Raw genomic sequence first — 25,202 nt, forward strand, 5'->3', positions numbered from 1 at the left:
CAGACACTCAGAACTCCCTCACGCTGATCAATAAACTACAAAGCTCAGCAAGTACCATTGTTTGAACTGCCTAGGCATTGCTATGGTCTGGTTTTAAATATTGCCAATGAACGTTAAGGAAGCAAGCATATAAAAGAGCGGCATATGGCACAAAACAATAAAATGGAGAGCATAAAGATGTCCACAGGACAACTTCCCCTTTCCTTGCCATGTTTCCTGGACATTACAAGGCTAAGGACAGGCCTCAGTTTGGTCTTAAGCGTGTTGGGGAAATGAAAAAAAAAGAAAAGGAAAGAAAGAAAAAAAAAAGATCTTTCAAACAGTGACCGGAAACAAAAGGCCTGTGTCCCTGTCACGGATAAAAGCAGGAATCAAACAAAAAGAACACAACAGTCTTGGCACTGACAGTACATTTGTTAGAGCAAAAAAAACAAAAACGACAAACAAAAAAACAAAAACCAAACCGATGACATGAAAGTCTTGTTTTTCATCTGAAGAGGGTCCGTTTTTGTTCCCTTTGAAAGAGAAGAAAACTGAGACGATACCAAGAGACGATCCTTAGACAGTGAGTCCAGCAGTTCCTATGTTTCCACGTCCAATTGGCTGTGAACACCTTTGTAGTAAGGAATGAAGAACCTGTGTTGTGCTGTCTGTTCCCCCAGGTTCCACATTTACAGTGAGCGCACAAGGGGGGGTGGAAGGGGGAGGGGAGTGACAGGATGAGGAAAATAATGAAAATCTACACTGCTATGTCGTGAGGGCTAAAAGACGCACAAACACTCCAACTTGTCATTAAATAAAGAACCTGAGAAAGCAGAAAACTGAGGGGAGGGGAGGGGGTGGTTACAGGGTTTCTGCACTGGAATGAATAAAACTAAGGGGGTTCTGGGGGAAACGGATGGGACGAGGGATGGAAAGCCCAGCATGGTTCACCAGTGTAATCCTGGCACACGGGCGAATAAGATGTCCATGGCTGTCGAGGGGGAGGGGGGGCAGCTGGTGGGACCTAGAGCCCATCGCGGGTGGTCAACATTTCTTCAGCTCTGCGGTGGGACTCCAAGGCTTTTGTGGTGTAGATATCCTGAGGCAACTCAGATTTGCGTCGCATCATGGGCCGCTGTTTTTGCTGTTCATGCTGCAACTGTGAGATGGCAAAGAGAGGAAAACGGATTAGGGTCAAAGTTCACTTCATCTTCAGTATCTTATTCTCTCCATTTCTTTTTCAAAGTGTAAGAAAAACAGAGATGGATATACTTTGACATTTTTTAAAGACACCAAAATCATGAAACAAATGGACTGCCAAAGCGTTCAATATTACCAAGGTAAAGTTCTACGAGATCAAACTAAAATATGACTTAGTTGATCCTGAATGCTTTGAGGCTCTACATGAAAAAGAAAACTTAAATTAATAAGAAAGCGCTTGACTCCAGTGATTAATTCATGGTCAGATTTTGTCCCCTGTGCTTTTGTGATTAGTAAATTATATCTGGACCAAAAAGAGACACTGAAATATATTTTACAAATAAATATAAACCACTAGTTTGCAAGCAGCTTCATTTGGAGACTTTGCAAGCTTCTAGATGAAAACATGGACGGATTTAAAGAGGAAATAGAGACAGAGAGAAAGTCAGGTTTACCTGAGTTGCGCCCTCCTCAACTGTCTTTTTTAACCTCTGAACATCTTCTATCAAAGGGACATCCGTCTCCATTGCTACAGGACTATTGAGGTCAGAGGAATCAACATATATATAGAACTAAGTCGATAGAAAAGAGAAACAAAAACAGGAAGAAAAAAAAAAAAAAAAGAATGGAGAAAAGACTTTCAGTCGCATGCAAAGGAGTAGTGAATAAAAAAATAAATGAAACAAAGAAAGTCTACAGTCAATTAAATTCCACTTGAGGTTCAGGAATCTCAGAAATTAAAATGTTTTCGTTGTAGATTTACTTAAGTTTACAGTAACTGGCTGTGAAACTCATCTGACAATTATTCCTACTACTAGTGTTGTCTGGGGACCTGCGCTCATTTGTAATAATCATCATCAATATTCATTTTATGGCCTCTTCCTGACGTAATTATGGCAGCTGCGGTGGATGAGAGGCCAATAGCATTATATAATACCAATCTCCACCGCATTTACTATGATATATTTTTGGCATATGAACAAAGAATTAGTCAGCACTAAGCTTTTCATGCAGACCTATAAAAATCAAGAAGTCCAGATCAGCAGATGAGCGATGATGAGGAGGATGACGTGTGAAGCTGCATGCAGAAAGAAACTTTCCATCTTGCATCAAGCTCAAGGATTAGTTTGAAAGCACAAAGCCTGTAAACTACAATGAAAGCTCCCATTAGGGTTACCACACTGTTTACTGTTACCATGGCAACTTAAGCACATAGGCCCATATCGTTCTGATGTTTCGTCACACAAAATGTGGCATGTCGTCATTAGGGCTGCAGCCGACTACTCTGAGTAGATCAGTCACTATGAATCTCCATTATTTAATGGATCTTAATTAGCTCTCAGCTTTTACATTTTGCATGGAGGTTGTTTTAAGTATGTGCTAGTTAAAAATAAAAACAAAAAAGATAAGAAACGTCATTCAAAAATCTTTTAATTAACTTTGCTGCCAGGCACCGACAAATTGTTTACCTGGTGATGTACTTTATTGGGCATGTGCAGCTCTCAGAGAGAGGGAGGGAGAGAGATGCTTCACTCTGTTGAAATTTATTTTTGATGACAATAGTCAATAATTAAATTTGTTGGTGACTATTTTTGTTATTGATATTAGTTGACAGCGTCAACTAATCACCCCTAGTTGTCACTGAAGTCCTGCTGTAACACGTGTGATCCCATTCAAAATTGATTTTAAATGGTAATTGTTTAACAAAACAAAAAAGGTGTTTATAACAGATTCATATCTGCAAACTATGATGTAACAGATGATTCGCATTGTGGCGGCATGACGACCCAATCCACTGTATGTCACAAGCTGCAGATTGATTTTTCGAACTAAAAGAAAAGAGAAAAGCGAGGTGCAGCCGCGCTGCTATGACTGAAATGGCAACTGGTCGTGCTGAGCAGGAGATGGCAGATAAACCTCAAAAACCATGCGTCTGCATTGCAGCACAAAGGAGACATGAACACAGCAATACATCGAGCATCAACTCACTGTGCCACTGACACGAGCAGAGCCTAAGACACTTTTGAAATTTAGTGTGGATTTAATTTTTTTTAATATACATTTGGTACAGGATTTAAAATCCACCTGGAGCCTTCATGGTTACAAAGACCTGAAGTATTATTAAAGGAGACCTATCATGAAAAACACGTTTTCTCTTGCTTTAACATATATAAAGTGGTCTCCCCTCAGCCTGCCAACTCAGAGAAGGAAGAAAGCAACCAAATTCTGCAGTGTCTGTGCAGCCGCCCGGATGAGCCATCCAGTGTGATGTGGATCTACGAGCCGTTCAGATTCTGCTCCCGTCGTTACGTAACCAAAATGCAATTTACAGAGGTTGGCCTCCGATGCGTGAAACCACGCCCACAACTAACTCTGCCCGGAACAACAACAACAACTCCGCCAGCCGGAGCTTCCGCCATTTTTTCGTAGCGATGTATCGTGTTGCCGTCTGTTCGAGCTAGATACATACATACAAATTGCTGTTGTTGGTTGTAAAAACCAACACTTTTTGTGCCCTCCCCTGCTACGCATCATTCAGGCAGCCAATCGGCACAGAGCCTCATTATCATAGCCCCGCCCACTCAGAATCCCTCATAGATAATGAGGTTAGACACTGGGATGATAAAGACATGGGTCAGAGGCTGAATTGCTAATTTATTTAGCAAAAAAAATCAAAAGCTTGTTTTTAAGACATTCAAGGCCTGTTTAAAATAAGTATTAGATGCCATAATAGGTCCCCTTTAAAGCAGATCTCCAACCTCTTCATCCCACTTTTATGGACACTGCCGTTTCATTTTATTTGCATGAATCCTGAATGTTTTAATTTAGCAAAAGATTCTTTGTTGTAAAAGTATTTACACTTTTGCAGTTTTGAAATAGGTCTTCAAACATTTGACCTGTTGAATGTTCACCCTTGATTGAAATGTTTTTTATTCATCATTAATAAAAGCAACACAATTTGCCTCCTCTTTCCGTTCATGCAAAAATACAACTGGTGAGATATGTGACCTGTAACAGCCCTGGCATTTGTTGATCAAACTTGGACTTTAAGCTCCGGCTTTGCTTTTCCAGGCTTTGTGCCAAGCTGCTTGCTAAGTTTAAAATTCCTATAAACTCATGGAACTTGAGATTTGGCTCCAAGTAACACCCAACTCCCAGTAATAAAAGTCACAATGCGAGTTGGTCACCCACTGAATACACAAAGCTACTCAATAGTGGAATTCTAACATACATTCTAACACAAAAGGAATTGCTCAGTCGGAAAAAGGTGCAATGCCCTCTGCATGTCGGGAATCAGGTACTGGCCCAAGTGGAGGAGTTCAAATATATCGGGGTCTTGTTCATGAGTAACGGAAGACAGATGAAGTCAGGAGAACAGTGATGCCCACTCCGCATCAGTCTGTCATGGTGAAGGAGGAACTGAGCCGAAAGGCAAAGCTCTAGATTTACCAGTCGTCTGCGTTCCTACTATCACACCTATGGTTATGAGCTGTGGGTAGTGACTTAAAGGCCGACATTGCAGAAAGAAGCGGCTGATATTCGCTTCCTCCGCAGGGTGTCCAGACTCTCCCTTAGAGAAGCTCGGTCTTCCGGGACGGGCTCAGAGTAGAGACGCTCCTCCTCTGCACAGAGGAGCCAGAAGAGGTGGCCTAGATATTTGGTTGCAATGCCTCTTGCACGCCTCCCTAAGTGAGGTTTTCTGGGCATGTCCTGCTGTGAAATGACCCTAAGGAAGACCCAAGACACACTGGAGGGAATATGTCTCTCAGCCGGCCCGGGAGCACCTTGGGATTCCCCTAGATGAGCTGGATGGAGAGGCCGGACAGGGAAGTCTGGGCCTCTCTGCTCAGGCTACTGCCCAGATACCTGACCCAGATAACTGCAGGAAAAGGGATGGATGGATGGATGGATGGATGGATGGATGGATGGATGGATGGATGGATGGATGGATGGATGGATGGATGGATGGATGGATGGATGGATGGATGGATGGATGATTTTCATTTGTCAACTCGATGAACGTCTCTTTCAGAAAGTTTCATTTCAAATATTCATTTACAGGGTTGGAGCAAACCAAGAACGTTTAAAGTCTGTTTTTGTTTTTTTGTATTCCAAGTCAATCGTGTTGCCTGGATGATTAAACCGACACTTTTCAACTTTATTATACTTTTTAATCTGCATTTCTTCACATGGAATGCTCTTGGACATCCGTGCACTTACACTGCTGCTTCTGTTATCAGTTAAAATATCAAAGTCTTGCTCCGATAATCTTACACCATTTTTGTCTCCATCTTTAAAGTCACATAATGAAGAAAATCTGCCATCAATTCTATGGTTAAGTGTCTTAAAGCTGCAGAGGATCATTAACTCACATAAGGTGCAATCAGAGAGGTTTAACTACTTGCAAGATTTCATGCAAATGTGAGGAAAAGAAGAAAAAACACAAACATGAAAGGCTAGTGCAAGCTTACGTTTGCATAAGATTCATGGCATGCTTTGCTCTTGATGCAAAGATGGGAGGCCTAATGCTCTGTTTATTGTTATCAAAGCTTTTAAGATGTTAGCCCACAATAGAAGACACTAAACTCCAACAGAATTGGATTTCATATATATGGAGACATCTCAGTGTCCCCTCAAGACTACTAGAGGCGATACTTTACTAATATTACAATTGACGACTGAATTATAAAAACAGGAGGTAGATCAGGTTTCATTTACTGGCAGGTGAAATGTGGGTGGGCTAATTTGAGCATATTCATGTGTAAAAAGGTGTAAAAGGAGGGTTTCTCGTGGCAAAAAAAGCTTCTGAACATGCAATTTTGAGGAAAACAAGCAAGATTTGAGAGGATGCATAACTGCTAGATTGTACTTTAATAAATTACACTTGGCCAACGAGCCTCTGCAGTCCTAGTGACTGATGAGCTTTTCCTCTCCTCTCTCACACTTTAATCTCCCCATCGTGAAGTTGGGATGTCACAATGGAAAAACTACATTTGATATCTTTCTAGGGATTCGTTTGTAGCCAATCAATCGTGTTCATCACTTTATGCAGACAATTTAACCTCAAATTACAGCTCTCCCAATCTTCGCTGAACCTCATGTGTTTTTTCTTTGTTTAAATTCACAACAACAACAACACACCCATCAAAGTTCACATAGCCAAGAGTTCATTGGTTAACACATGCAACATGGGACTATGTTAGAAGGGTTATGCCACACATGACGTTATTTCATTACTTATGTTAACCTACTGAAATCAAGCAAAGATCTGGCTCTTCAATGTCATAAATGTACATTTGACATTTTATCTAAAGTCAAAATCAGTGTTCCACAATGCAGGCACTTAAGATGTCCTTCTGTCCAAACACATTATTCAAATGAATGGGTCATTAACAGACCTGTGCCGCTGGTGATCCATTCATCTGAACCAGGTGTGCTGGAGCAGGGAAATCTCTCTTCTAAAAACATAGCCCCCAGAAGGTAGCCCCTTTACATACAACATAGCCCCTTTAAGGTTCAAGGATTGGGGAACACTGGTCTAAATATTTACAAACACAGTAGGAGAAAGGGAAAAGGAGACGTGCATACGATAATTCAGAGACCTCTCACCTGTGGATTTGATTTGGCAAGGTTCTCAATCTTGATCCAAGCCTCTTCACGTTCTTTTGACTTTGCCTTCTCTCTGTTTAACAAACACAACTCGCATCACTTATCCGTTTCACTCTTCTGATTAAACGCTTCATCCGACAGCAATCCAGCTGCAGCGTTAAGACTGACTGCAATTACACGCAACTCAGACATAATTTCAAGAAAGAAAAGAGAGAGGAACATTAAAATGGAGTGGGAGAAAGCCTTGGGTGCATACTTGTTTTTCTCAGCTCTAAATTGCTGTGTGCAATCATCAAAGAGCTTCTGATTCATCTCCATGAAGAGCTTCAAAGCGTTGTAGATGAGGCCGTGGATGGTCCTGTGAAAACACAAGAGTTAGTACGAGTGAAATCTTTACCGAAAGAAGAAATATATAATCAACAATACCCTTGTGCAGCAAATCTAAACCATGGATCTAGTAAAGAATTAAAAAATTATGCTTGCCTGACAATTTGCCGCAGCTTGAGTCAAAATTATAGTTTATGGAAAATTGATTGCGCAACTTTTCTGCAGATTTCATTTTATGTTTAACTAGAGTTCCAGGTGAACAATCAACACTTCAAAAAGGAGATGGATAACAAATTTAGGAGGCTACAAAACCGAGAGAAGCGATAACAATATTGCAATATGAGGCACAATGATGAACAGCCTCTAAACAAACGTCTAGTGAAATGTCTCAGTGACTTGTCAGGAGAGGCCTTTATGTGATGAGCTCAAATATGTACACTCCCTCGAGAACAGTATGTGAACTATTTTGTCAGGCATTGTGCCAGACTGGTGTTGTGTATAACGTAAAGTCTCTACAGACATTACCACTGCTTCTGAGAGGATGCTAAAATTTAGAGGATTACTTGTTCCAGTGTGTCTTCGAGTTGCGGTACAGAGCAGGAAACATGATCGGCAGGATCTTTGCTGCGTTGTCGCTGATTAGACTCATGATGTATTCGTTGTTCCAGTAGTACAGCGCTCTCTCTGCCACCTAAAAGAAAACATGTAAATCTCAGTCAGACACGTATAGGGAGGGGTAAATAAGAAAATCTTTTTGGAGCAGAATTCCAGTTCTTCTCTCAAAAGTGATTAGTTCTGCACTAAGTCTCTGTATTTTGTCCTCCCCGATTTTATTCAGAAACCTAAAAGTGGATGCAGTGATTTTGAATCAAAATCTAGGCATGTCTACTTTAGTTCTACACACACACACACACACGATGCACTTTCAATAACTGTGTCACAACCAATCACATTTTTGTTTAGCAGGGCTCATATTCATGCAATCTAGCAAACTACAAATTGGATCACGATCATCAGCTGGCCCCACCCCAATTTTATGGGCTCAAATTAATGCCATAAGTATTTTGTATCTGTAAATAAACTTTGTACGTGTAGAAATATTTTGTGGGTGTGCAAAAAATATTTGTACTTGCAAAAAATATTTGTACTTGCAAAAAATATTTTGAGCGTGTGAAAAAAATATTTGTACTTGTAGAAATATTTTGTGCGTGTGAAAAAAATATTTGCACTTGCAAAACATATTTGTACTTCTAGATACAAAGCTACAAACTTTTATTTACAAAAGCTACAAACTTTTTTTTACAACTACGAGTTATGGCACTGTTTTGACGTGCCAAAACTAAGAGCCAATCAGCAATCCTTGGCACGGGTTTCAAAGCATTTCTGGAGAGCCAATCAGCACATTGCATCTCCTACTGACGTCGCCGCCATATTGGATGTGGCAAGACTGGGCTGCAAACGTATTCAAGTAAATGGACTTATTTTCATAAAGCACCTTGCTACAAAGAAATGTACGTTTTACGTCTCATTTATTCATTCACACACGCACTAATATACTTGGGAAACAGTTAGGCACCAAATATAATATATTTAACTTTCTCAAACGGCAAAAATAAGAACTTTATTGATCCCACATAGGAGTAATTCATGTTATATCAGCTATAGAGAACAAGGTAGTGCCGAAAAACAATATATATGCTTTGCTGATATTTTTTGCACACGCACAAAATATTTCTACAAGTACAAAGTTTATTTACAGATACAAAATACTTATGGCATTAATTTGAGCCCATACAATTTGGAGTCACAGCCATCAAATACTTGAAGGCCAAGTTGTTTTCCAGGGGCATGAAGAGGGATATTAGATTTTAGGATCCAAGTACCTGGAAGTGCGGGCTGGACACACACTTGGCAAGCTGTCTGAAGAGAGGCTCCTGCACCTTCACGAACTCAGAGGGCTCAATGACATCCAGTATCTCCTCCAGCTCATTGAGGAACATCACTTCCTTGGGACTGTGGGTTTTCGGCCAGTACTTAAGCAGAGCCATAACCACCTGTTGGAAGGATGCAGAATGAAGACGATCTTAAATTCACTTACAAGTTTAGCATACCTGTCACAAAAAGGTAAAACACAAGCTTCACCGTTTCACATCAAATTCCAAGTTTCATCAAGCAGGATTATGGAAAGAAATGTGTGTTTGGATGTTTTATTCAACATACCGGCTCGGTTAAAGTACTGTCCTTTTCCAAAAACTGCACCACACAGTAGGCTAGCTGTAAAACACAGGCAAATACAGTCATTAAACTGTCAGTATTTAAATTTATGCCCATGGAAAAAAAACAAAAAAAAAAACAACAAATCTGCTCTACAGGTGGACACAAGGTCTTTGAGGCAAGGACTGGTTGGAACACGTATTGGTGTTTTTTGACATAACTAGTAGAGTGACTTCAGAAGAGAGAGAAAAAAAACAAACTCTAAACACTAAATAATTCACATGCCACACCTGTTGACTTCACAGTAAGAACAAAACAAAAAAATGGCTTCTCGTGCTTTATGTTTTAGATAAACAAACATACCTGTGGATGATAGACACTGAGTGATTTAACTTTGTGCAGAGGCAATAAAACTTTCAATAGGAAAATCTTGTGCTCCTCTTTTAGTGGTAAGGCAAATCCATTGATTATGCTGTAAAAAGAATAAAAAGGAGACACAAAAGAGCTAGTTAGAATATTTGGAAAAACTGTGGCAGTTTAATGTAAATGACTGATTATTTACATCATACTATATTGTTGGTCATCAAATTAGATCTGTGTGTCTTTGGTGATGTTCCCTGAGCCATATGGTTGCCATGGTTACCAATGCCAATAGAACAGAGGTTGGTGAACTAACTTTGCCAACAGTTACATGGTGCCGCGGAGGACGCATTTGCGTACAACTTTAATTCAGGAAACCGTCTCCACCAGTATGTCAGTACAGTGGAGTGTAATGTCGGAGCAATGGAGGAATCCTGTCACTTCCGTTACTCCAATAGACGAGGTTTATGTTTAATTGATGTTTGGTGACGCGTCATGAATGACAATAAAGACTAACCAATATCCTATTTGAATTACCAGACCGTTCAGGCTGAGATGCTTCTTATTTATACTTATATTGCATTTGAAATAATCTCTATGTGCAACATGAATATGATTTGGAGGAGGAAAAAAAAAAAAAAAAAAGAAAAAGATCACATTTCATGTTGTTTTTTCAGGCTGTTGGAAAAATCTACCGAGATACCATCTAGATCTACAAAGATAGACAGATTTGATTGGCTCCCCCAAATTTTAGGGCAGCAGCTCATTAACAACGCCCTAAAGTTTTGGGGACCGATTCAAATCCGTTAGGGTTTGCGCGATGGCGATAGAGCACAAACACAATCTGAATGTAAATAGTGTAGACGGCTACAGCTGAGGAATAGTTTGAATCTATTTCCCATCGACAGTTTAAGATTCAGACTTTTTCTTTCAAAAACTGAACAGACGATGGCACTCAAATAAGTCCTTTGCAAGGTACAGTAGATGTATATTTTCCTCAATTTAAAATTGAGTTAAATTTACTTTTACACCCAACACACTCTCGTCGCTCAGAATGCATCACCTTGTTAATTGCTCTGATTGCTCATATCACTAACCAACTGTGTGCAAAGGTAGTTTGAAAAGCAACCTTTGGTGGCGCCTCTTGGAGAGGCCCTGCAGATCATTTTCAGACCCTTCATTTTCCTGGATGTGGGTCTGATCCATCAGGCTAGCAGTTTACTGGAGCAGCGCTCCTAATTCATCATTTCTTAATACAATTAAGCACAAAGGCATTCTGATCCTGATATAAGGTTATCTAGATATGGATCTGGGCAGCAACATAGCACATAGATGTTTAAAAGAAAAATGCATTTTATATTTTTTACTTGGATTAAACATAATACTAAAAGAAGGGCATAATTGCATTAACAACTTTAATAAAATGCGTTACCTTCCAAGTATTTCCAGTAGTTCAGCTATACCATTATGGTGCTCAGTCTCATAGATAAACCTGGAAGAGCAAACAAGGATTCGTTGTGTGGCAGGAATGTATATGAATCATATTTACAAAACTATTGATTCATCCATTGACATACATTTTTTAAAGTGCGTTGCAGTGACCAACACTAACCTATAGAAAATGTTATTGATCTGTTTTCTGATGTACGCTCTCAGTCCCAGGAACTTTCCATAGATCCTGTGGAGAGTTGTTTTCAGGAAGTCTCTTTCTCTGGGATCCTCGCTGTCAAATAGTTCTAGGAGCTGTAATATAAAGAACATTTTGTTACAATACATGTTGGGTTTTCAGATTTTGCTTCGCATTTTGAGGCAATAGTGGAGGTTTGTTAAAACTTTCTCTCTCCTACCTGCATAACAAACTTCTGGTCGATGTATTTCTTTGCTATGTTAGGCTGGAAGTCGGGTGATTCTAAAAACCTAAGAAAAAATTCGTAGACAAGCTGCAACAAATATAAGAGAAAAACAAAGATTAATGCTACAAAGGAATACAAGCAGGGTAAATAGAAAAAAAACACAAAAATGAGGGGTTCTAAACATTATTTTTAAATATACACACTGTTACACATAATTGAATAGTCCAAACATTAACCTGGAGGTGGGGCCAGGCAGCTTCAAGAGTCGGCTCGTCCTCTTCAGGATCGAACTCAGCTCCAGTTGGGTTAGAAGATGGAGGCAACGTCCTGAACATATTCACAGCAAACTGAAAAACATTAAATGAAAGGATACTGTGAACGGTGATTCCCCAGAGCAGATTTATCATCTGTTCGCTGTTAGGCTTGTTTGCCGCAACAACAAAGAACTTATTTTTTTCTAGGAAATAAAAGACAATCACCCTGTCTAGGTGATGACAAGAACACACAAAAAGTAATTAAATTAAAAGATAAAAGGCACAAAGTTGACTTAGTTTTTCCTTTCAGGTTAATGCAAATTTTTGTCCTTGCAACTGGCTTCCAGGCATTTGGGCCACAATAACCCAAGTGTTTTGTGTTTCTTGTGTGTCTCAGTGTCAACTGACTCCCCTGTGGGTAGTTGTTCCCTGCCAAGTGGATCATGGGACAGTGCAGGTGGCCTACGCGAACACTGGCGGCCTTGTTAAAACGAATAAAGGCTACAAGGTAAATGTACAGTCATAGGCTGCGCCGCACTTCACTTCTACCCACTACCAGCTGTGAAGATAACTGTTAACTCCACAGTAAAAACCGTATAAGGAAATGGTATAATTGCATTATACTAGGTGAATCTGGGAGGAGAAATAACAATGTTTATTGTCCATTATATGGATCATTGCACAACACTGTAATGAGAATGTGTAATGAGAGCTCAGATAAGCTTGTTCTACTTGGATTCTCTGTTGTTCAAGTTTAACTGCTCTGAAGTACATTAAGGATAATTCTTAAATTGAATCTGCTCTAACCTCCGGAAATGTAAAAAACAACACTGTGTGTGTGAAGACAAAGTTGTTTTGTATTTTTGTTGGAAAAGATTTACCCCAAAATACAAATGCCTGAAGGCTTGAGCAATTTCATTATTGGTCAATACCACCAAAAAAAAAAACAAAAAAAAACTTGATAATTGACTTGATACTGAATGGTATGTTCAACATAAACTGATCTGTTAAATAGAATGTCAGAAAATACAACTATTACTGGTACAATTAATATATTTAAAAATAAATTCTCCGCCATCAGTCAAAAAGCCAATAGTTTTCAGTTTATAATATATAATATAATTTCTGAGAAACTGAACCCTCTTATATTAGAATAATTCTTAAAATATAACTACCTTTCTTTGGACAACCTACCTAAAAAAATTATAATTTAAAAACAAAACATGGTGGGGTTTATGGATGCTATTAAAAAAAAACAACAACAACTAATAACTGGTCAGACGCATCAGTGGAGACTAGGGCTGTGCGATTAATCGATTTTAAATCTAAATCGGATTTATTAATCAAGACGATGTTAAAAAAAGGAAAATCGGAAAATCAATTTTCCTTTTTTGCAGCTGGCTGCATTACAGACAGAACTCGTCTAGTCATCTTTGTTTGGTCAAGAAAATAGTAAATGTTGCCACTTTACTAAACTCAAGGAGGATTTACAGTATCTTTCAATTGCACTTCATTCCCAATAGGGAAATTGTTTGCTATTTTTCTTTAAAGATACAATATTTGAAATATTTTGATTTGTAATTGTCATTTTAATAAAGTTAAAAAATATATATATATTTGAAACAATTTATTCCATTGTCTTTTGTAGTTTTACCAAAAAAAATCGAAATCGAAAATCGGGTTTTCAGAGAAAAAAAAAAAAAAAATCGGGATTTTATTTTTGTCCAAAATCGCCCAGCCCTAGTGGAGACAGTGACCCACTGTTTAGCTGTGCAGTCTGTGTTCAACTCTTTTCTTTAAAGTTTCCAACTGAACTTCCCCAAAGAGCACCCATATTCTCAGCCCTCATCCCCAGCAGTCAGTGCTGACGATGACATAACGCAGCTTCCCTGTGCTCCCACTTCACTGACCATGTGCACCACCTCTGGGTAGATGGGCTCTGTGATGACATTCCTGTTGTGGGTGATGTACTCCACCATCTCGCTCAGGGCCGCGCGCTTCACTTCCTTCCATTTCAGGTCACTCAAGGGGTCGGAAAGGAAGTCGAAAAGAACGCAGCACTGCCGCAGCTTCTGGATGAAGAGCTTCTCCTGTTCCGCAGGGGCCACATCTGCACAAAGATAGAAGAACAAAGTGAGATGGGTGAGGAGTACATGAAGTAAGGAGAGGCTATGGACAGCTATGGGAGCTGAAGGAGTGACGGGTGACAAAGCAGCTAAGAATATAGAAGAATGTTTGAAAAAGTGAGGGGTCACAAGAGAAGGATGCACAGCACATAGCAATATAGCAAAAATATGACATAAAAATGCAATAAAGAAGAGGCTGAGATGGTTCAAGTCAAGCAGGAGGATAATGAGAATGAGTGGGTGAAAGGTTAAGAAGGAGAATCCCTACTCTGCTTCATTTACATGTGAGCACACATGAACACAAGCCAAAAACCTCTGCCACAGTTAACACAACACAAGAAGGAAACAACCACTTACAACACCCTGAAGTCCTACCTGCTCATGTGGTGCACTAATAACACACAGTAACACTATAATTATGCAATTATGTGACACAGCGTTGAGGCAGCCAGTTTTTTTTTTCTCCGTTCTGTTCAGAATTCCAACCTCAGAGGATTTTTCTGCCAAGCAACTTCAACATAACTTGCCTTTCTTGTGCCGACTAAAAGCTACAGTCCAACAAGATATAATGTGTATCACTATGATCCTCTGCTTTGTTTGTCTGCATCTGATGTACCACTAACACAAAAGCTCCAATCATGTGCTCAATTCATATGGAATTTGCTCAGAGAGCCTATAAGAAGAGAAAGCATACACAAAATTACTCTGGTCAAAAGCAGTTGCTCCAACGCCAACAAGGAAAGAATTTTAAATAAATGTAAAAATCTAAGTCAATATATTTAACCACTCAGTACTTTCTCAGTGCCAGCTGCTCTGATTTTGCAGCTACACAGAGCTCTAAAAATCTAAACTTGGTGCATTTAAAAATGATTGTCAACAGTTGCATTTAAACAAGTCACAACATAATCTTTTTTGTAAGTTGATACAATTAACTATCAGATATCAATGGATTGCTTGTGACAGGCTTGGGTAAAAATATTAGATATGGTACCCCTTTCATCCATAAGATGTGCATTATTTGCGACCTATCCTACAGCTCCAAGCTATCGTGCAAACATATTTTGCACACAAGCTACAATTAGTAACCTTTAAAAGCATGTTCTTACCATATTAGAGAGCAGACGGTACATAGGAGACGTAACATTGCCACACACCAACCCGATGGTAAAATACTTGACTAGCAGTTTCCCTCATCTGCAATTTGGTCAGAGATGGTACTGATCTCTATGTAGGGGCACAGTCACACCAGCCGAGTTGTAATGTGCTGGTCCCAAACAGTGAGATCACGAACCATGCCACGCTTAAATGTGAAACGGAGAACTCACACTAGTCAAATGGACCAGTCTTCAGGAGTCAATCATGCCTGGGCATGGTGCGAATTGCTTAGTAGTGTGAATGCCCCCCAAGTTATACACTGGTATCCAACCGTAAATAGGAACGCTAAAGTAATGAAACAGCTCGCTTGTGGGTAGGGCTGGGCGATTTTGGACAAAAATAAAATCTCGATTTTTTTTCTCTGAAAACCCGATTTTCAATTTCGATTTTTTTTGGTAAAACTACAAAAAACAATGGAATAAATTGTTTCAAATATTGTATCTTTATTTTTAAAGAAAAATAGCAAAAAATGTCCCTATTGGGAATTAAGTGAAAGATACTGTAAGAGTTTAGTAAAGTGACAACATTTACAATTTTCTTGACCAAACAAAGATGACTAGACAGGCTCTGTCTGTAATGCAGCCAGCTGCAAAAAAGGAAAATCGATTTTCCTTTTTTTAACATCGATTGTGATTAATAAATCCGATTTAGATTTAAAATCGATTAATCGCACAGCCCTACTTGTGGGTAATAATTCAATTCAATTAAATTTTATTTATATAGCGTCTAATACAACAGATGTTGTCTCTAGACCCTTTACAGAGATCCAGAACATGAACATGAACCCCCGAGCAATTATTACATAAACAATGGCAGGTAAAAACTCCCCTAGTGGGAGAAAAGCCTTAAGCCAAACAGTGGCAAGGAATAATAATAATAGCGGGCTACAACTTTTGTGATGGAGAAACAAAAGTTCCTCCATCGCCGACATATAAATGCAGGCTTTACTGTTGGTTCGTTTTACCATAAAGGACTGCTTATATGAAATTTTTACAAGTTATCTTTATAATGAGAACTTTTACGACAACGTAGTGATTTCATCGACTAGTTGTAAATCAGATTTTCCAACCTCTAACTGCAACAAATACTGTTGGTCTCTAAAAATTATCAACTACTTGGTACCATAAGTACTGAATTACCCTTCATCTCTGTCAGCAATCAATTCAAAAACCCATGTAAAATGACATGCAAAGATGCAACAATCCTATAAACAGACACATATAAGGGAACTATATTTTCACAAAGCACGACTTCCTGGGTGCAGCACTGTTCCCAGGTAACGTGCAGTTTAGTATAATAGAGTCTAATGAGGCAGAAACTAAATGTGTTTTCTGCAGAGGGAATAGGACCAGGTGCTGCCACTGATGGAAAGGTTCAACACATCTGGAGAAAAAGACAGGTGCATAAACTCTCTTTTGTAACAACCACGGAAGAATTTTCAACTAGAACGCATCCCAGCAACCTGCTGTTTTTTTATTATTACTGAAAACCTTTTTTTGGGAAGGGTCCCAATGCCAAGGGAACATGGACAGTTGTCCATAAAATAAATCATTACAATAGTCATGATTTACAAACTCTATTGTGTACTTATCACGTGCTGCAGTGCTGTTGCCAGTAATCAATGCACCCAGGAAGCTTCACCAAAATATAGCTCCCCCCCCATATGCAGTTTTTTCTAAGATTATTGCATTTAGTCGTGATCTAAGACTATGTGAAAGCCAAATCAGAGCTCGGAAGCACAGAAACATGTATTTAAGAATGATATGGCATGTGATAAACAAAGTTTTTGCCAATATCAATGTGAAATAAATTAACCAGATGACTGTACAAATCAGCTTTGCATTCTGGGTTTCAATATAACCAGTGTAAAAGGATTGTAATTATTCACTAATGCCTGTGCATTTTCTCCATTTTCAGTCCGATGCATAAATAGTCCATATTTCCAGGGAAACATGACAACAGTTTGCAGCACTGTAACTGCTTTTTTCAGTAGTTTTACTGAGAGGTTAACAGTTCTGCACATGGTGCAATCCTTCATCTGAGAATCCATCACTCAGCATATCTACAGGAAAACAATCAGTAAATATATGGTGCTTTTTGAGACCATTTAATCTGAAAATAAAACTCCAAAAGCAGTTTAAGCATTTGGCATAAATCGTCAAATTTTAGTCAGTTTAAAAGTCTCCATTCTAACCTTTAAACTGATTAAACTTAATAAAACTTCAGAGTAGGGCTGGATGATCTGACCTAAAGTCAATATTACAACTAGCTGAACATTTTACCTAAGTTATGATTAATAAGTTATTACTTGAATTTATTTTAGACTACCAACAAGGTCGTCAAAAAAAAATCAATGACAAAATTAGTTTCCAGTGAATTTAATAATCGTTTATTAGTTGGTTGCATTATCATGCGTCTGTTTCATGCTGTGGATTGGAACTTAAAATTGTTCAATAAAAAGGAATCGTGTTCCTGTATCTTTTAATTATAATCAGTCTATATAACACCTTTAAAAAGTTGTTAAAAAAAATAAAAAACAACAAAAACAAATGCAGATTTTTGTGTCTCTTTCATTTGTGTTTCTGTTTCCAGTGCGCTCTCTGTCCGCTGGTGGGAGTGTTCTCCTGTGAGAACACGCGTGTCTTTTTGTATGCAGCAACAACTCTGCGTGTTTTATAGTTTTTTTTCCCCTGAGACTAAGAATAACTCAGAAATGCTCCCAGATAAAACTGTTTATAACTCACTTCTCAAAGCTGTCGGTGGTTATTCAAGGTGCATTTACCACAATAACCAAGGCATCATACAGTAAACCGTCGCAAAGTCCCAGTTTTCTACATTCAGAAAACTTTTAAATGTTTGATTTCCACCAACTACTTAGTAGTAATGGTAGTGAGAAGTTAACATTACACATTTTTCCCCCCCTGTAAGTGGGTCAGATGACCATAGACTGTAAATATAATGTCTCTGTGACACTGCTGGAGCCCATCCCAGCTCACTACAGGCGAGAGGCAGGAGTTCACCCTTGACAGGTCACCAGTCTATCACATGTCCACATATATAGACAAACAACCATACACACTCACACGTATGGGTAATTTAAAATGATCAATCAACCCAGCATGCATGTTGGACTGTGGGAGGAAGCCAAAGTACCTGGAAGGAACCCACGCAAGCACGGGGAGAACGTTTTAGTTTTAATGTAAATGCAGCAGCATCCATTTAATCGATGACCACATTAATGGAAAGTTAATAAAAACATTTGTTTTAAATCAATTCACAAAGGGATGATTACACTGATTATAGGTTCTGAATGCCAGTTTTTCATTAGTTTTGGATAAACTATCCAGCCCCATTTCAGAGAACACCTGTCTTAAACAACCAAAAACAGGTTCTTATCTCCTTAAAGCCACCTAATGATGACTGTGTCGGTGAGCACGGTGAGTCAGCCTGGCTCTGTCCACACACCGTCTAATTATATCAAAGTCCTCATTGTTAATGTTCACAATGTAGCTTTAATAATTCAAGGAAACTCAGACAATATCTTTCTTCACTTCCTCACTCAGGTATGACTTAACCCACAGAAACTCCAGGTTATGAAAAAATATATATATATATTAAAAAAAAAAGAGATTCTTTCAGACCAAAATGCTCCAAATTTAGCAGATAGTAAATTTTCTCAGAAACGAAAGCATGGATTGAAAAAGCGGCTGGTGTATTTATATCTCCATTATTGTCCCTGTGGGTTAGATATGGTCTGTATATTACGGAAGATAAGAGTGCTCAGTGTTTGCGGTCACTGCCTACACACATACATAGAACATGACACTGAAGGCTTTAGTCCATTTTAGAAACTAGAATTGCCTCTCATTGGTACATTTTCTCTATAGCCTTCATAAAACTATTTCAGAAGTATGCAGAGGAAAAAAAAAAAAAAAAATGTGCTGAACAGCATCCATCTTTAGCCCTTCTAAACATACGATTCATAGCGGTCTGTTAAATGGAATATTCCTGTGAAAAATCAACTCCAAGGCTACTGCAAGATAGCAATGAACATAAACATTCGTTCGCAACCAAGAAGTGAATCAAAGCAATTTAGCAGTTAGAATGAAATACGAGTTTACAGCAATTGTACAGACTTATGACCTAGCAGCAGATGGAAGAACAATCCTGTTTAAACAGTCCTTATTAATACACGTTTTGCACACATACAAAAGTTAAAATGACTGTGGTTCATCTACAGGGAACCTATAAACACCATCACGTAAGTGGAAGAGCATTTTTGAGTCTCGTCAGAGGCTTGAAATAGATAAAACGTATATTTTAAATGAAAACTGCTTTGATTCACATCATTTTGGTCCCTACGAAGGTTCGGTCACTATTCACACACCTTTGAAAGTTATAAGGCATGGTTTATTATAGTAGGTAGGTATTAACAGTAAAAAAAAAAGTGGAAGAAGAAAATCAGGACACACAACTGTGATTTATTTGACAACACATTACAAATAACTATAAATTAATCTTACCCACCACTGTGTAGTTTTGTTGCCATTACCACTAGAATTACACAAAACCTAAATAGGACTAGATACAGAAAGTTACAGAGAAAGAACTCGGAGGGCGACGCTGTCCAAAAGAAAAACACTGTTCAATGGAAACACTGCACACCCACAGCGGTTCTTTTGTCACAATTTCAGAATTGTCGCTTTTGTTTAGCAACAAAGTGTAATGGAGATCCACTTTGTGTCTGTCCATTCAGACTGCTAAGGTTCAGATGTGTGCCAGTATAAAAATAAATAAATACAAAAAGGAAAAAAAAAAAGGGGGGGGTATAAGACTATGGTTTTTGGCAGGATGTCTTGTCGATGTGTGGGGTCTGACATATAAAAACATACAAAAATGTTTTGATACTATTTAATTTAAAAAGCAATTCATAGAATTATTTCACAACTAATTTCAAAATACATTGTAGCAGCTTTAGAAGATTGTATCCATCTCTTCAGATTAGAAATAAAAGATAATTTAATCACCCAAAGCATGACACATGCATGCAACTCATGCATGCAACTTGTACTTGGATGCATGAAAAACTTAGCTTTAGACCTATAAAGCACCAGCTGCACACAAAACACAGTTTCACAGACGAGTGGGAATTCTGGATACTATTGAGACGTTTTGCAATATGAAAGGCAGCTTGTGTGACATTATCCTGATTCTCACACTCTTACAGTCAAAAGTCACAATACAGATGCACGCAGGACCTTGAGTTGTTTCGAAGGGTGAAGCTTGAAGGGCTTCAGTGTTGCATAACATACACCCAATACATTTCTTTGTATGGCCCAATATGGCACTGTTATGTAAAAAGTATATTTTGCTCAGAAAGCTGTCACAAAATAATTACGAGCACTTCAGTGATGGCTTGGTGGCCCCTTAACATCTGTGTCCTTCAGTATGTTGTTGCTGCAAACTGAAGGATGAAGATGTGTAACGCAGGGAGGAAAGAAACAGGAAGACTGGCAGCTCCAAGGAAATAATCTTAGAGCAGTATAAACTATATAGCCATCAACAATATTGTATAATTTAAATATTATACTTAAAAAAAGGCTATTCACAAAGCTATTAAACCTTGACAAATTATCCCCATTTCCTGAACCACACATCTAATCAGGAAGCGCTCTAAGGCACAGACCACACATGCACATGAGAATGTTGCCATGGGTGTAAGGGGTCCCCTTCCTCAACTGTAATGAGATTCATGTCGTGAAAAAAATTACTTGAGAATATGACTCAAGCTAGGTTATTAACTTACATGAATATTACAATCAAATGATTCTGAATTAAGTTAATTCAGTATATTTTCTGTTTTAATAATGTTTTAATTAAAAAAGGAATTAGAGAGGGAATAACTGATCAAACAAAAAAATCTGCCCATTTAACCGTGAATGTACTTAATCAGAAGGAAAATTTTGACATAAAGGCAGAAGATGCTGAAGCGTTTCATTCTTGCCCTCCTTTCAGTGAATGTACAGTCAAAACTTAAAGCACAAAAAAGAGGAGGGTCAGCGCACACACACAGAGACTTAGTACATGACATTCCTGCAACAAGGCAGATTCTAGGTAAGAAGAGAGATCTCCTCCTCTGACATAATGGAGACTTGGCTCAGACACACACATACACTTCTGCAGTGTCAGTTTCGAGTTAGCCAATTTATCTTGATGACAGTGGGAGGCTGGGAATTCCAGAGGAGAGGTTAAGTGTGTTTTTGAGATTCCATTATCAACCTCGTCTATAAAGATTTGACACCCAAGCTGGCTGCCGTTGATCAGGCAGTTGCTCATCCAAGATATGTATCTTCATTGTTATTATTCAGTCAAAAGCAGCTTAGAATTAAACCATATCCTAAGTTGATTCTTCAGAATGACACGTGCTTAGGTCGACTGAAATCCTCTTTCGTGTAAGGTTTCCGCTGCAGTGTACAGTGTCTTATAATCTCTCCTGGCTGCAGTGAGGCATGATGCTGGGAAGGAATGTGTCACCATGCCTTGCACCTCTGACCATATCAGACCAAAGTTGCTCTTATTACATAAGTCTGTCTGCTTGTATTATTAAGTTTCTGTACCCCACTTAAATACTGAGACGGCTGCTCTGCATCAGATAATGGCCCCAATGTTATGACTGATATCTGTCACAATGTGACTTCTATTAATGTAATACATACAGGCTTCAGGTGGGACACATTGTTTTGTAGAAAACAGAGGGAAATTTTTGTCAATGAACCCTATTCAAAACTATTAATAAATAAAGCTGCATTGCAACCGCAGATTTGACTTTTTTCCCTTCTCTAAGTGGGTCAAATGAACAGCTGCTAGTCTGTAGTTGGGACTGGTTTGGCAACCCGCTTTCATCGACTGCATGATAATGATCAATGCAAACATTGACCAATTACTATTTATAGTTCTGTGGAGACAGCATGCCACAGATTTAAAAACACATATGAACAGACATTTTGGCCACAACAGTGGATAAAATCTGTTCTTTGGATGTATTGAGGATCCTGTGAGGATGCATCCACTCAAGGACCACTACTCGTATGTTTCTACAAAAAGCAGAACGCCTGAGTAACAAAAAGAAAAAAAGATTTAGAAGACCTGTTGATCAGCTGATACAGTGTATCATGAATGGTAACTCAGTTGGCTCAAAAACAGAGTGATAAAATTAAAATGACTAGTGTGTATGGATTCAAAAGATGCCGCGGATGCAGTAAGATCCCAAGACAGAGTTCGCCTGGAAGTCACGTGTCTGAACAGTGTAGTCTAAATGCATGAGCCTTTTGCAGGAATACGCAAAACAAAAATGGAGGGTAAGTTTTAAATATATGACTGAAGTGAGGCTTTGCATCTCCGTGTTAAGTGCATTAATATAGACTGTTTAGTGATACATTCTGTTTACTATGTACTAAAGCAAATCTCTGAAGCAAAACCACTGAAAAAAAGATGACACAGTCAGGAATTATGTGCAAAGTAATAAAACTAGAAATAAACTCCTTTTGTGAGGGTCAGAGTCCAAGATATTTGTTCCAAACATGGAGAAAGTGAAAGAGACGAGCAAAGAGAGCTAGGCAGAGAGAGTCTGATTGTTCCCCAACACCAAGCTGTCATTCAAGGCATTCGCCTCCACGGCTCAATAGAGTGTAATCAATAATTGCCAGAGGCTTCATCTAATGCTGGGCTGCATCCAAGTACACTGGTACACAAAGCTGGGCCTTTCAGACATGACTGAGTACATTGTACACACATTCGGAGGCCGAGTCAGATGTTGTCATCCTGAAACGTCACTGCTCTTGCTCTGGTAGAAAAGATCTGGGCCAGAGCTTTGTTGACAAGAGATGCAGGCTTCTGAGGAAACTCTGCAAATCCTTGTTTTGACTCATTCAAGGAAAAAAAAACGCCTCAAAAAGAGGGGTACCTTAGCATGAAGTACTATGGTATTCTTCGCCTCAAAGAATGTAACTACTTCCATAATGCATGTACAATATATCAGGTGGTCTCAGGTTTGAATCCCAGACTAACTCAACTCATCCCAATCTCCGTTCCCCAGCACACCCACAAAACTAGACACAAACACCTCATTATAGGGAAAAAACGTAAACTTGTGGGAACAAGTTTGAGTGTTGTGTGTCGGGGACCACAGATTTGGAATGAGCTGAATGATGGCCTTAAAAAGTCACAGTCCATCTCCATTTTTAAACGGCAGTTAAAGAATCAATTGTTAAGCTCATATATATATAAACGTACACTCCGGGATCACAAAATGTTTCATGTTAAGTGTTTGTAACTGTATAGGGCTGGGCGATATATCGAGATTTTAATATATATCGATATATTTTCAAACGCGATATGGTACGAGACAATATCGTTTATATCGATTTAAAAAATATATATATAATTTTTTTTTAAATTATTTTGATATAGCTTATTTTGTGACAAATTGACTTGAATGTTTTATTTGAGATGTGCACAAATGTTTTGTTATTTGCACAACAGTCAACCTCAGTGTAAAAGTCTGCCTGCTACCGTCTACATTGTATTAATTGCAGTGTATTTTAATTTAATTATTATGCAGGAAAGGGATATTTGTTTTATTTTAAGCAAGAAGCATTTTTATTCTTAATATGCAGGCAGTTTATTTTTATTCCATTTGTTTTATACATTTTGATATTGTGCAGATCTCTGTTAATAAAGGAACCTGTGTGACATTTGGCACGAGGCTTTGTATTAAAACTGACAGTTTTTTTAAGGGTTTGCCTCAGAAAAACATGAAGCTAACAGAGATGCTATGCTATAATGCTTTGGGGGAAACCCCAATTATGTCACAGAAAAAATATCGATATATATCGAGTATCGCCATTTAGCTAGAAAATATCGAGATATGACTTTTGGTCCATATCGCCCAGCCCTATTATATATATATAAACGTACACTCCGGGATCACAAAATGTTTCATGTTAAGTGTTTGTAATGTGATATGTTGCATGTAAGTGGTAGTCTAGTATAATGTGCATGTTGTTTTGTTGTGTTATGTGTGTATTAAGTGCAAGTGTATGTATGTATTCCTGCCTACTGTATGTATGTTCATTGGCTCCTACCATAAGCTTTTGATAGCTTCTCCAGGAGACCAATTCACATGTGTGAGTGTGAATAAATAAATTTCAAATATCAAAAGTCACTCCTAGGACAACAACAAGGAAGAAGGATGAGGGAATTGCTGTTTCATTTTAAACCCAGTTTGTGCCCAGATGAAGTGGAGTGTGACAGAACTGCTAAGGTCCAAGAAAGATGTGAGATGATAAACTTGGAATCATGTGCTACTTCTCCTGACGTGCTACAATTAGATTACAGAGCATATTATTGCCTATAAACGTGAGCAGAGAGCCTTCCCTCGGCCATGACCTCACTTCCTTTGACATCACTGGGGTGGGGGGATGGGCAGGGAGCAGCTAGCTAGGAAAACCTGATTTTTTTTTTTTTTTTTAACCGTGGCTCCTGCGTCTCACAGCTAAAAACAAACTCCTCCAAAACAACGCCTTCCCAATCTCCTCCCGAATACGACACGCTTGCCTCTCAAAGAACAGCAGCAGATGCGCCATCTCCAGCGTGTGAATGCTGACTAACCGAGCAGTCACCAGTGGAAGGGACAGCAGCAGAATCCTCCAGGACAATACAGAGAATAACGTGTCCTCACATACCTCTGAAGTGCATTAGGGCCACCGGCTGAAAGGGCCCATTGGAGTTGGGTGCATCCACAACCATCCTGTCTCCAGATTTATTGCATGTCAACATCTAAACCTCAGCCAGGAAGGCGATCCACTCAAGGCGAGAGGCCAGCCTCCATTTTAGCACAAAAGCTGATGAGAAAATGAAGCTCGCTGCCGCTGGAGGGAACTAGCTGTTCGGTGACGTCAGCGGCGGAGGAGCGCAGCTGATTGGCTGAGCTCGTACCGCTCCGGACCAATAGGAATGCGGGCTGGTGTGAGGGAGGCGCTGTGATTGGATGAGAGGGTCGACAGGGGGGCGGGGCGTCCGCGGGAATTTTCACTCACTGGACATCGGTGGGCGGCGCTCTG

The 25,202-nt window shown here is 39.0% G+C and overlaps 1 protein-coding gene across 3 annotated transcripts; it reads right to left on the bottom strand.

The window, feature by feature from the left end:
* On the bottom strand, positions 1-24,987 carry ppp2r5ca (protein phosphatase 2, regulatory subunit B', gamma a). 3 transcript variants are annotated; one of them, XM_061744337.1, is made up of 14 exons: positions 24,825-24,987; positions 13,711-13,910; positions 11,783-11,893; positions 11,541-11,633; positions 11,306-11,436; positions 11,126-11,185; positions 9,697-9,805; positions 9,340-9,393; positions 9,003-9,173; positions 7,683-7,810; positions 7,049-7,150; positions 6,793-6,865; positions 1,638-1,754; positions 1-1,141 (listed from the first exon to the last, which is right to left on the bottom strand). In XM_061744337.1, exons 1-14 carry the CDS (start codon positions 24,916-24,918, stop codon positions 1,007-1,009), a joined length of 1,578 nt encoding a protein of 525 aa, XP_061600321.1. In that variant the 5' UTR covers positions 24,919-24,987; the 3' UTR covers positions 1-1,006. The 3 variants fall into 3 exon arrangements, with proteins under 3 accessions (XP_061600321.1, XP_061600319.1, XP_061600320.1); XM_061744335.1 differs by lacking the exon at positions 1,638-1,754; XM_061744336.1 differs by lacking the exon at positions 1,638-1,754 and having other exon boundaries at positions 6,786-6,865.
* Positions 24,988-25,202: the final 215 nt, after the last annotated feature.

Source organism: Cololabis saira, chromosome 16 (assembly GCF_033807715.1).
Source record: "Cololabis saira isolate AMF1-May2022 chromosome 16, fColSai1.1, whole genome shotgun sequence".
Lineage (NCBI taxonomy): Eukaryota > Metazoa > Chordata > Actinopteri > Beloniformes > Belonidae > Cololabis > Cololabis saira.

Coding starts and splice junctions, on each gene's coding strand:
- ppp2r5ca (XM_061744337.1), bottom strand. CDS start 24,918: ATGTTGACATGCAATAAATCTGGAGACAGGATGGTTGTGGATGCACCC. Junction 9,394..9,696: donor TCAGTGTCTATCATCCACAG/GTATGTTTGTTT, acceptor TGTGTTTTACAG/CTAGCCTACTGTGTGGTGCA. Junction 7,811..9,002: donor TGTCCAGCCCGCACTTCCAG/GTACTTGGATCC, acceptor GTTTTCTTTTAG/GTGGCAGAGAGAGCGCTGTA.